General features: G+C 37.6%; 1 protein-coding gene across 3 annotated transcripts; it reads right to left on the minus strand.

The window, feature by feature from the left end:
* Positions 1-4,657: 4,657 nt before the first annotated feature.
* On the minus strand, positions 4,658-12,915 carry LOC137183484 (uncharacterized). 3 transcript variants are annotated; one of them, XM_067590711.1, is made up of 3 exons: positions 12,811-12,915; positions 11,274-11,405; positions 4,658-6,537 (listed from the first exon to the last, which is right to left on the minus strand). In XM_067590711.1, the coding sequence occupies exon 3, from the start codon at positions 6,438-6,440 to the stop codon at positions 4,782-4,784; it is 1,659 nt and encodes a 552-aa protein (XP_067446812.1). In that variant the 5' UTR covers positions 6,441-6,537; positions 11,274-11,405; positions 12,811-12,915; the 3' UTR covers positions 4,658-4,781. The 3 variants fall into 3 exon arrangements, with proteins under 3 accessions (XP_067446812.1, XP_067446891.1, XP_067446738.1); XM_067590790.1 differs by having other exon boundaries at positions 4,658-6,534; positions 11,274-11,414; XM_067590637.1 differs by having other exon boundaries at positions 11,274-11,414.
* Between the last annotated feature and the right edge of the window lie 637 nt (positions 12,916-13,552).

Consider the following 13,552-nt stretch of genomic DNA (forward strand, 5'->3'; position numbering starts at 1 on the left):
ATAGGTATACAAAGCGATGAAATAAGGTCAGAAAAGTAGGAGGTTATCTTGAGAGATGTCTGTGTCTTCTGATCTTCATGGAAACCCACTCTTAACCAAGTTAAATATTAAATGGCATCTTCAAGTTATACAGCAGGCAATCTAGTAGTTTTCCCACACATTTTATTCCAAAACACTAAAATATCCTACCATAATTATGCAGATGACACACAGATTTACATAATGATATCACCAGGGGACTGTGGTCCTGTACAAGCACTGAGTAACTTATCAATGATTGGAGGTGCCAGAATTCTCTTTAATTAAACAAAGATCAAACTAAAACAATTGTTTTTAGAGCCAAGGAAGAACAATTTAAAGTCAGTAATGTTAAAAACCACAAACCAAACCAAATCTTGGCATCGTCTTGGACAACATCCACAAAATCAGCCGACTGTCACCTTAATAATATCAAGAATAAGAGGACGTATGTTTCAGCAAGATTATTTTCAGTAGACTTGACTACTGTGATGGTGTCTTGGCCAAATTATCAGTATTGCAAAGTTTCTTTTTGCATGGACCATCTTGTTCAGAGTTCTCCAGGAAGATGAAGGTAACTCCATCAGCACCGAAGAGGAGGAAGCAGAGAATGAATAACAGGAGTCCTGGAAACTACTCATCTTTGCTACATCCGAACCATCACCTCCTTCGCCCAGATTCCTCCTGCACCTTGTGGCATTGATCCATTCTGGTTCCCACTCAACCTTCCTGGCCGTTCACATGATCAACAGCAGCTGGAAGGAGACAGAAACACTTTATCTAGTGATTTAACATACACAGAATCTCATAGTTTTAAGGGATGAGAAGCCTCCTTTTTAGGCTCTGGCAGGCAGCAGGAAACCTGGAAGTGAAACTTTCTCAGAAGGTTAGTTACAGATAGAATATAGTTTCTCTTGGCTTGCTTGGTCCATATGAGGTTTCAGTGGCAGGTTTGCACCTGTGGAGAAAGATCTTCCCATTAGTATCTCAGGTAGAACTACAACAATTAGTCGATTGTCAGAAAATCAATGCCAATTATTTGATGGACCCAGTTTCTCAAATGTGAAGATTTGCTGTTTTTCATTTTCATATATGACAGATAATGGAATATCTTACATTTTTGACTGTTAGTCACACAAAACAAGCAATATGAAGACATAACCGTGGCCTCTTCTGAATGCCATAATTTCACTATTTTTTAAACATTTCATAGTCTAACCGATTAATCGACTAATTGAGAAAATAATCTGTAGATAAGTGATAATGAGAAGTACCTTTAGTTGCAGCCCTAATCTCATGTGGACTTAGTTCTGATTACACTGGCTAAAGCACCTAGCCATTTTTAACCTGTTTGCAAATGTCTTTTTAGACTTTACTCACCACTGCCTTCACTTTCTCTTTATTTTGTGATTTGTTGGTCACATGATGAATTGATGAAATGTATATAATGCAAACAGAGTCAGACACCCTGATGAAGGTGGTAATTAAAGCATGCCGGTTGATTGACTTTTTTGTATAGAAGCTCACACTTGTCTGCACCCTGCTGTGTGAAGAGCAGAAAACTGTTAATAAATAGGATCCAGAATTAGTGTGAATGGTGGCAACATCTATTACACATCAGTCTGTCCTGAGAGGGGGATCCCTCCTCTGTTACTAGTTTTTCCTTATTTGAAGTGAGGGTCTAAGGACAGAGGATGTTGTATTTCTATACAGAGTGTAAAGCCCCCTTAGGCAAATTAATGATATTGGGCTATAGAAATAAAGTTGACTTGACTTGACCTCAGTCAAGTCAAGTCATGTCCTTTGTCCACTGAACAGGGTCAGGAGCAGAGTCAGCAGTGGCAGGTTGGAGTGTAGTTGTGGACGCGGAGAGGGCAATAATTCATCGTGCCCAGGAATGAACTCATTTCAGCCAGGAGAGAGGAGGCGTTCATTTTCTGAATTGTAGACAGAACTGCAACTTAGTTACTGATGCTTTGTGATGTTGTTCATCCAGATGTTAGAGGAGGAGAGTAGAGTCTGTTTTTCACGTTTCTTCAGGTGCGGGAGTTCAACGTTCTTCCCACTACAAGCACAAGGTCATCAAGGTCTCTCTTAACCACTGTAGCATAAATGGAGGGAGAACCCATGCACAAATATTGCCTACGTACTGTATACTGCTGACCTTCAAAAGTGAAAGCAAAAAGGCTAAAAATTAAATGGAATAGAAACATGTAAAATTTAGAAATGGATAGTATGGAGGCCAAAACAGAGTTGACGTCAGCCACAGACCGTGCTGTGTGAGCAACATTCAACTGACTGCTTTGAGATCCTGTATGAAGTGCCATTTTTCCCAGTCTGTTGGCTTTGACAATGGGAAGTGTAGGTGCGTTTTCAGAGGTTTTAAATTGGAATAAAAACATCCTGCTCAAAAAGAGAATGACTAACATCTTGTTTCCCTCAGAGGCTTCTCTAAAAGATACTGTTTAATTTGTGGCAACACTGCATTTGGTTTTAAAATCCCTTGATTGGGGGGGCGGGCTGCCTGATAGGGTGTAATGTAGGGTTTTCTTTAAGAGCAGGGATGCAACTAATGATTTTTATATTTTCATCATTGATTAATTGGTCAGAAAATAGTTTAAAATGTTTGTATTATTTCTTAGAGCCCAAGGTGACATCTTCAAATATCTTGTTTTGTCTGATTAACAGTCCAAAATCCAAAGATATTCAGTTTACTATTATGTATAACATAGAAAAGCATCAAGTCATCACAACTCAGAAGCTGAAGCCAGCAAAATTCTGGTATTTTTGCATAAAAATGTACTTAAAAGGTGATTTGATTATCAAAATAGCTGCCAATTAATTTTCTGTCGATTGACTAATTGTCACACCTATTCATTGGAGTTAACAAGAGGAAAAAGATACAGACTGAACATCGAGGGGTCCTGGTGGCCGAGTGGTTAAGACGCAGACCATGAAATTTCCTGGATTGATTTCCATGTTTCCTGTGAGTCTTTGCTGTTGGGTGTCAAAAAAGGCAAATATCAGCAAATATGCTATATAGTGAAAACTGAGACAGACAGTAAACCTGGGAAAATACCAAAGGGCTGTAATGGAAAAGCCACACTTTGTATTCTCTGCACCACATTTCAGACTTTGCACTTTGGATGAACTCACATTGTATAACCTTGAAAATGTAACCATCTCATCGTATGTTCATAATGGGTTTTTGTCACTGTCTGGATCAAAGTAGGGGGTAGTTTCACCTCAAACATGTTACAGACCCTCTCGACAGTTTGACAGTTTTGATGACATCCAGCACTATACCACACACACATCCTGATACTGTCTCCCACACTCCTTTTCTATCAAAATATAATAAAATATACACTTTGTAACCGATCATCAGTCTGCAATTACACTCTGTTGTGACTGTATATTGATCCCTTGCAAGGTTCTTGGTTTGAAAGACAGGAATGGAAGGTCTCATGCAGTGGTTCCCAACCAGTGGTGGAAGAAGTACATAGATCTTTTACTGAAGTAAAAGTAGCAGTACCACAATGTAGAAATGAGTGAAAGTCAAAATTTTACTTAAATCAAAGTACAAAAGTATCAAAATAGCATCAAAAATACTTAAAATATACCAAAAGTAAAAGTGCTTATTATGCAGAATGGCATTTCAGAATGATGATGATTGTTAGAAAAGATCTGATTATTATTGGATTATTATTTATTAATCACAAGCTAGCGAGCAGTATGAAAAGTAATAGTAATCTTAATTTATAATAACACATCATAATTTCTTGTTGATTATGTATTATTAATATGAATCTACAACTACTAAACTAAAATGATCAAATTAATGTAGTAGAGTGAAAAATAAAATATTTCCCTTTGAAATGTGGTGAAGTAAAAGTAAGCAGTAGCAGAAAATGGAAATACTCAAGAAAAGTAGAAGTACTTCAAAATTGTACTTAAGGACAGTAGTTCAGTAAATACAATTACTACTACTACTAATGATAGATGATTTTGAGCTGCATTATACGTAATGTTTTTGAAGCTTGAGCCATATTAGAGACTAAAAGTACTATTTGATCATTGTTTTTTAAAAAATCTGTTTCTCTTTAAAGGGACATATTCTGCTTTTTGTGATTTTTTGTTATTTATATCCTGTTCTGATGTTGGATGTTAAGTATGGTCAAAGTTCCGAAACTTGAGGTGAATGTATGTAGAAATGCTGCCTGCAAGTCAAAAGTCAGGGCCTCAACATGCTCTGAACACTTTGTTTGCAACGTCCTTTTCTACTTTTCTGACAAACTGAAGTCAGCTTGTCGCACATGTTCTGTAGCCTTGGTCACTAAGGTGGTTGCTAAGGTGGTTGTTAAGGTGTTTCCATGTGTTGTTCACATTGTCCACTCTCATATTTCATATCTGATTCAGCTCCAACATGTACGGATGGATTTGAGAAGTTGACATTTTTGGAGTAAAGAAGGAGAAATAGAATTTAAATCCTGCTACTATAGTTTGTTTACAAGGAAGCTTCCTGAAGCTGACCAATCACAACAGAGTGGACTCATCGGGAGGGGGGCATCATGCAAAGATATTCCAGTAAAGCACCAGAATATAAATATAGAGCTGGAAATGTGCAGAATATGTCTCCTTTAAGTCCCCCAACTTTATGGAAATAAATCAATGAAGTGTCCCTTTAATGAGAGTTAATTAAGAGGATTATTTGTGTGGAGGAGTGTTCGTTGACTTCAGCAGCTGGAGCCACTTCAGCCTGTTTATGCGTATGTGAGAGCATGTTGATGAATTCTAGCTCTACAGTCTCTGGCCCAGTGTCCGAACTTTCCACAGTAAAAGCATTGATCTCTTCTCTTAGCTCTACAGTCTCGGGCCCAGTGTCCAAACCTTCCACAGCTGAAGCACTGATCTCTTCTCTTATCTCTGCGTGACTGTCTCGAACCTCCCGACCACGTTTGTAAAGCTCTGCTTTGTGACTCAAACATGCCCATATGTTCCATGCTTGACAACGTGTTTTTGGCCTGAGCAAAGGTTGACATTTGCCAGTCAAGTTTTTGCAGTTTGAAAATCTCGGCAACATCAGGTTGTAAGCAATTTACAAGAGTGAAAATCGTAAACCCGCTGTTGTAATCCATCGCTACGCCTACACTGGAATCCCACACCTGTTCGAAACGCTGCAGGAAATCTGTCACCGGCTCTTTTGGTTTTTGATAGCAACACATTACAGCGAGGAAGTCAGCGTTCTCCCACGCGCTTTTCTCAATAGAGGCGACACAGGCGCCGTCCAGCCATGCTGTCAAGGAATCGATGTTTGGCCAATCAGCACTGGGGATGTGAAAATTTTTGCTCACTTTTTTCCACTTGGAGCCGTAAGCTAAGTCCAATAACATGCTGACGCCAGCAGGACGCATGTTACAGATAATGCAAATAACGCGCAGCCATGTGTGGAAGGCTGTCAGTTTTGTAAGCGGGTTAGGAATGTTTGTTAATTGGCCCCTGAACTCTCTGAAGAACCAATCAGCGTCCATAACCCTCTCGCTTTCTCTCTGTTGAATTTGCTTTTCCGTCACACAAATAATCTTCGTCTGGGAATCATCTGGAATATTTCCATCCTCCTTTTCTTTTATACTTTCCTTTCCTTCCTCTGCTTTAACATGTGGAATATCTGCTGGCTTGCTGTCAACAGGTTGTTCAGGCAGTTGAGGAGGCGACTGTGGAAGCTGAGGAGGCGACTCGTGTTTCTCCTGAATGAGCCAATCAAGATTTACCCCCCCACATCTGAGCTGTCTGAGCAAACCCTCAACACTGGGCTGAGGTTGTAAGTCAATCCACCAGTGAATCAGGGCAGTGGCTTGTTTCCTGACTTTATCTGGAAATTTATTCATTATCTTTTCCTCTGCAGTGCTCCAAATCTGCAGGGCAGCCGACAGCTGTTGGACATCTGCAGCACTAGTATGAGCAGCGATTAAGACCAAACACAACGTCTCGTCATGCTTTTGTTTGACATGTTTGATCGAGGCGGAGGATGGTTTAGATTTAGCTTTTGGTGGTTTATGCTTTCTGGCTATTTCTTCCCATTTGGCAGCACATATGCGCATGTATCCATAATCCCAGTCAGGATTCATCTCCTCTCTGACCATTTCATTCAGCAGTTTAATTTTACTCGGGTCAAATGAGCCGCCTAAAGGCCAAATCCCATCGGTCCCACCACACATGTCATAGCTGAAAGGCAAAACAAAGTAATCTCCTACTTGCTTTGCGACAGTGTCAGCCGGGCTGCCAAGTGGAATAATCGGCCTGTCTTGCATTTGTTTTTTCCGTTGCTTCAGGATGTCCCTGACCCTTCTCTGTAAATGTTTAGGTCTTTTGGGACCTTCAAACTCTCCCCGCCACTGACCTTTTGAACTGTTGGACCCCATTATAAGGTCGACTCACTCACTGTTCTGCAGCGGCGGCTGATTCGCGGCTCATACGATTTGTCCACCAACAGTCGTCCACTTTCGTGTCCCTCTGCTTCTAGAAATGTAGGTACATTAAATGAATCGTTTGACATTTCAGGAAATACGCTTATTTGCTTTCTTGCTGAGAAAAGATTGATACCTCTTGCATGTTTGTACAATAAACACATAAACACTTTATCAATATAAAACATAACCTCATCTGGGTACCACCTCCGTTTTGGTTAGGATTTGTTAGCACCAGGAAGAAGCACTAATCCTTGTTCGGTTTAAGCAATGAATCAGTCTCATAACCATAAGTTCTTGTCCCAACAGTGACCTCTGGTTTACTGCAGCTCAAATTAGACAAACAACCACTTCAGGATAAATGAAGACATTTATTAACAGTTAAATGTCTTGAGGATACATGACAAAGTATAAATAATAAATAAATAGATAAAAAGAAAAATAAGGCCTATAAATGAGAGAAGAAAATAAACATAAGGAAAATCATTCAGAAAGAGTTGCTCGAAGTGTGTGATTGAGGCTTAACGTATTGTAACAGGGAATGCTAAGGCAAAGCTAATTCAAATTCTCTAAAGAAATTATCCTTTTAATTTTAATTTTATTTGACATCAACCCTTGATCACAAAGCCGTGTTATGCCTCACTGTTGACTTGTTTCATCGTGGTGTTGACGCATCATCTCAGCAGGTCCAGCATTGTTTTGTGCAGCATCAGCAGTGGTGTTCGGCAGTTAAAGAGCCTGGACCAAACAGTGGACTGTGGGCATGTCTTCGTTGGAGGTGTTGAACACCGGTAAAAAGGAGTCAAGCCATTTCTGGCCGCTCTTAAAGAGTCTTTAGACCGGCTTGACTTCTAGTTTGCAGTATTGCTCTCAGAAAGCAGGTAGTGATCCAGCTTTAAGCTTTGTTTTCTTCTTCAGGAGTTTAAGTTGAGGATTCAGGCTTTGGTTGGTTTGTAGTAACCTGAGTTGAATGCCGAATAAAGTTCAATCTGTCTACAGTCAATCTTCAACGGTGTTTACTTCAAAAATAAAATACTGTACGTGGAAGCACAAGACTTAATGTTACAGAACAAAAACCAACTAAACTTGTTTCAATAAAAGACTTAATACACTTATACTTGGTTGAAAAACAAATAAAAAAGATATCTTGAAAATTTTTATGGAGTTCTGGAGTTCAGCTCGACCGGGTTCAGTTAAGCTTTCCTATTTATTTTGGGTGTGTTTAAAGGTTTTCAGGTTGAATTGTTGATGAATATTCAGTTCCTTTGTTTTGGACTTTTAAGGTGTTGTTTACTACTTGAGATGTTGAATAACTTTCTTATACGGGGGAATTAAGTTTTAGTTTTAAATGGAAATCAACACTTCAGAGTCCCTAGGTCTGAACATTTCCTGTAATTTTGTAACATATATTGTGAAACCATTCAAGAAAACAGTTAAGCAGTATACATTCATTTCATAATGAGTCAATTCTTCTTTTAACATATAAAACATTAACCCTCATATTAACACTTCATTATGTCTAGACATCCAACCTTAATTGATTCAGTATGACTACTGTTCAATAATAAAAGAACTGAAATACTTTATATCTTACATTCCTATTACTTCAGAAGATTCACTCTTTCAGTACAACTGAAAAAAAAACACCTAAAAAAAATACAGTTTCATTTTTGAGGAAGGCTCTGTAGTAATTTCCTGAAACAACCAGCTAGTGAGTATTTCTGGCAGCAGGACGGTGTGTGTGGGGTTGAGTCAAAATAAACTCTAGTGTGTGTACTAATGGTGATGAAAGAACATGTTTCCCAGTGCAGCGGTGTGGCTCACTGATGTGTTTTTAAAAGTTTTTGGAAACAAAAGAGGTCTACAACACAGAGGAATGAGATACATCAGGCTTTGATACACACACAATACTTGTTAGTAGATCAGTTCATTGTTGGTTTTTATAAAATTTGTAGACAATGCAGTCAGAAAAATAAAGAACATCACCAGCGGTATCTTTTGATGCCAAAACTTAAATTTTAGTTGTTTGATAAATATATGCTATGGTGCCACTGAGTATTAGTAGTTAGAGTGTTTAGGTACTTTCTGTCCCTGCAATAGAAGAATTTGAAAATTTTTTGAAAAATATTTAGACCCTCAAGTGTTGAGTTTTTCTTTTTTTACAGAAAACATATTTTAATAGTTGACTGAATAGTAAAAACAATTTGTTTCAGAGACGTTGTCGTTGAGAAATCTGATTGTCATTCAAAGTGTTGCAGCAAATAAATGAACTTTTGGAAAACAAAAATTGTTCAGAGGCGAAATTGTCAGAAAAGTATAAGGTCTTTATTGAATTGACAAAGTGGTCAAGACCTTGTCTTATTCTGCGCAGAGCAACTGAACTGAACACACAATTCGGTTGTACATATACAGTTGACAGGACACATCACCAGTTTTCATTTGTACATCTCTTTGGCCCTAAATAATGCTCATACTAGGCTAATAATCAAAAACAACAGTGTCTGACATTTGTTTATCCTGCGTCTAACTCAACAGACTGTCGATCATGAATGATGCCCCTGGAGAGAACAGCAATACCCGTACTTTCCTACCCGACAAATGTGGCACAGAAACTCTACGCACCCAAAAACCTCATAAGAACATCATATCCTGTGGAACATGAGAAAACACTCCGTACATGAACATATTTCTACTTTAATAGCAATACATAAGTATACAGGTAATTAGAGGAATATAAGTAAGCTTAAAGAGCACATATTGATTACATTGTGAATTTTTAACAAACAGTTTGGAAGTAATTGCATTACACTTATGAATTCTCCAACACAAAAGACAGTTGTCAGTTGTAAATAACCAGTGTAATCAGCAACAATTATACAGTATTTTGATGACAGAGACATTGCTCACACCACTAGGATTGTCTGACAGATTAAAGCAAAAATAATCACATAAACAAAACATGTTGTAATCAGAATAGCTGCATTGTATTCTGATGGGAGAGAGGACTCAGGCCACTCGCTGCCTCTCTGAGCATTGACAGATCAAAGCATAATGATCAGATAATTAGATACACAGATATACAATTTCTTTGTATACCTGGAGAGAAAAGCCATCCCCATCGCAGCCCTTTTCTCTGGTCATTAGCACACAGCCACACAAAAATCACTAGGTTAAAATTTTATCCTTGTCTGTGTAGACAAATGATCCCCGAGCAGAGTTAAGCACTTACATTTATGCCTAGTCATGCCTGACAGGAACAGTCTGCAGCATCGTGTGGTTTTATAACGTTGTTTATCACATTTCTTTCCACATGGGTGTGGAGAAACTGTCTAAACATGCATCTGTCAAACCACAGAGTTTCGTTTCAGCATTTTTCTAAAAGTCAAAAGTTTCTGTTAACCCATTAAATAAATCTCCATCACACAACTAAATTAGAACATAAGTATAATAATGAGTCAAATTTCCATTACAGTCTTTCAATGAGATTTCTCAGCAAATAGAAAAAATAAAGAATATCACCACACTTATCCTTTAATACCAAAATTCAAATTTTAGTAGTTTGATAAATATTTGCTGTGGTGCCAGCAACATATAATGAGTATTAGAGTATTTTAGACTCAGTATATTTAAATTTGAGTTCTTTCTGTTCCTGGCATTAAAGAAAAGAATTTGAATTTGTTGGGTTTTTTTTTTTAAAAATTCACATGATAAAAAAGAAACATTTTGTTTCAAGGATTTTTATTTATTTATCTATTTATATATTTATTAAACCTTTATTTACACACAAAAATCACTGGGTTGAAATTTTGTGTTCAGTTTGTGTCAATATCACACTGACACAACACTGAATGTAGCAATCTGTTATTTTGAGCCAGTGTTTCACACAACAAGTTTTAGCTAAAAACTGACACAGATTTATTGTTTTTGTACAAAACAATGAGCAGATAATATTTAAAAGATACGTATTTTATTAACAATCAATAACAAACTATGACATGTGAGTTTAAAAAGAGTCAAGTAGATTACAACAAGCTTTAGTTTGGGTAAATAACCCAACAAGAAAATAGAAAATAACACTAAAACTGGGCCCAAACAACCTCTTGTCTTGAGTCACTTTCTGGGTAACATTAACCAGTGATGTGTTGGTGATACATTGACCCAATATTTTAACCCAGTGATATCAACACTTCATTATGTCTAGACATCCAACCTTAATTGATTCAGTATGACTACTGTTCAATAATAAAAGAACTGAAATACTTTATATCTTACATTCCTATTACTTCAGAAGATTCACTCTTTCAGTACAACTGAAAAAAAAAACACCTAAAAAAAATACAGTTTCATTTTTGAGGAAGGCTCTGTAATAATTTCCTGAAACAACCAGCTAAGTATTTCTGCCAGTATTTCTGGCAGCAGGACGGTGTGATTTTAAATGTGTGTATACGTGGTGGTCCGGTAATAAACTGCAGATCGATAGAGAGAGCTTGTTTATTCCTGTTTACAGTTGCACACAATTACCAATCACATTATCTCTAAGCTCTCTGATTAAAGTGCAAATTCAATTAATACCAAAACACAAATTTAAGAAATAAATAATATAAAACATTCTGCATAAAGGAAAATAGTCAAAATACTGATATGTGCCAAAATAATATAACTCAAAACACACGTTCACTTTACTCTAATTCCACATGTTCAGTCCTGCAAACACTCATTCAACACTAACACAATATACACAAAAACTTTCTACAACATTCAAAGGTAGAAAAAGCAGTTTTGCATTACCTGTGGTAGGTCAACAGAGAGAGGACCAGAGTTCAGGTCTTTCTCAGTCCAGAGCTTGTTTGTTTCTGAGCTGCAGAGCTGAGCTTGAGTCTCCCTGGTGGATCCACAGCAGCACCGTCTACTGACGTGAAGCTGTATTACCTCGATGTAAAAATGTCAGAATAGTTCAGTTATCAACAAAAAAGTAAAGGGAGGAGGAGTTATATTTGGGGTTTTGCAGTTCAAAACGTTATGTTATCTTTAAGATCCCTTAAGTGTGTTTTACAGGAAAACTGATGATACTGCGGATGTCACTCAGTTCATAAAAACTCAGCTTCATAAATGTGAAGACTCATGACCTCAGTACTTTTAAAATACCGGCTAAAGCCTGTAATTTATTAAACTTCACTGTTGTTTTTCACTAATATGTGTAGAGGGAAAAAATGATCATTTAATGAATAACCTTTGTATTAAGTTTGACTCTCTGTGTTATACTGTTTAGTAGAAATCATGACTGGCTCTATTTCTGCTGAACTTTACTCAAACCCCTGATAGTATAAATGAGCTGTCTTTCTTAATGCAGTGCCTGATCTGTGTAACACATTTATGTGTAAATGATGTAGGGTTGAAATATAGCCCAGCCTGCACATTAACCTTTTCCAGTCTGTCTGAGACAAGAGTGTGCCTGCATTTGGGAAGTGCCTTAATCAATTATCGATATCTATCCCTTCATTGAATGTAATTATTGACTCTTTGTTCTTATGCATATAAAACCTTGGTGAGGATGCACTTAGGATCGATTCCTCTGCAGTCGCTGACTGTCATTTTGTTGGTTTCGGTTCTTTTACAAAGACAAATTTCTCTTTGTTAGTCTCCCTTATTTGCTCAACTTCCACCACAATATGAACTTGTCATCCCCAGGAGTCAAACTTACAGAAAGCACATTGTTTTTCGGGTTTCACTCATCTTTTAAATTTGTAAAACTGTTTTGTTTAGTAAAACTGTTGGAAATTACACTGCAGGTTTCAGGGGAGTCTGTTCTTTCATACACAGTATATAACTGAAATACAACATTCAATTAATTAAAGTAAAAAAAAATGTCTGAACCACAGACAGTTTCAGGAGGGGATACAGACTAATTAGGCTGTTGCCATCTCTAACAAAGAAACATTTTCTTTTTTCAATTTTGGACATTTTCTTTTAAAAAATCGCAGTAGGAGGGTATTTTTTATATCCATCATCTTTCAAAATCTTGTTTTTGTAAAAGAGAAACCGGCTTCACAATGGTGTGTGATCGAGAACAACAGTTATAACAGTAATTAAGTCTGATTGACAGTGTAGTGATGAGAGAGTTTGCTGAACTGAATGCACATTCAGCCCCTCGCTGGCTCCCCTGTAATTCAAACACTGTTCTCTCTGACAACTTATGAAGAAATATTACAGCAACTCCTCTAAATAAGTGGATTCATTCTCAGTCCAGTAACTAAACAATACAATACTTCATAATAATTTGCCTTTTGATCCTGTGAAAGGAGACAAAAGTGATTTCTTAATTTACCTGTACGTGTCAAGCTGTCCTGAGATCCTGCAGAAGCAACACAACAACACAGATATGTGAAGCTGCTACAAACTGAGCAGTGCAGAGAGTATACACAGCGTGAGAGTTGAGTTTTCCAGCCTATGAATTTTGGCCTTGACTTTGTAGATAAACTCAAACCAGCTGGAGCCGGTTCTCTGCTGTTATGTCTCCAATATCAAGGACATGAGACAGTAATGTCTTCAAACAGCGAGACAACAGACATGCCAGTCAGTCGGACTCGTTCAGTTTGACAGTTTGAGATCTTATGTCCCTAAACAAACTAATAAAAAAAGGGAGGTTTGCAGATTTTCTAGTTGGGAGCTTTTCTCCAAAAGATCTCACTGTATAAACTTTTTAAAACAGCTCACCAGCATTTAGAAAAGCACACAAATGATGTACAGACATACAGAATGATCTATGTGCAGAGTTTGGTTTGAAAGTTTCTCTGAGCTCATCTTAAATCTTAGTTTAACACCTGGACGGACCTGCAGGATTAGGGTTATGGTTAGGGTTAGGGTTAGGGTTAGGGTTAGGCTTAGGGGTTAGGGTTAGGGTCATCACAACTGAAGTGACACAGTTGAGATGACATCAATATAAGGTGAAACCTTATCCGTTCTACACATATGCAGTGAGCCATGAGATGGTTCAGGTTTAGGTGTCACATGATTTGTAAGGAATTAGTAACTTAATCCCCCACAACGTTTCAAGTGATCATTTTAAC

This window comes from Thunnus thynnus, chromosome 1 (assembly GCF_963924715.1).
Source record: "Thunnus thynnus chromosome 1, fThuThy2.1, whole genome shotgun sequence".
In the NCBI taxonomy this organism is placed as follows: Eukaryota; Metazoa; Chordata; class Actinopteri; order Scombriformes; family Scombridae; genus Thunnus; species Thunnus thynnus.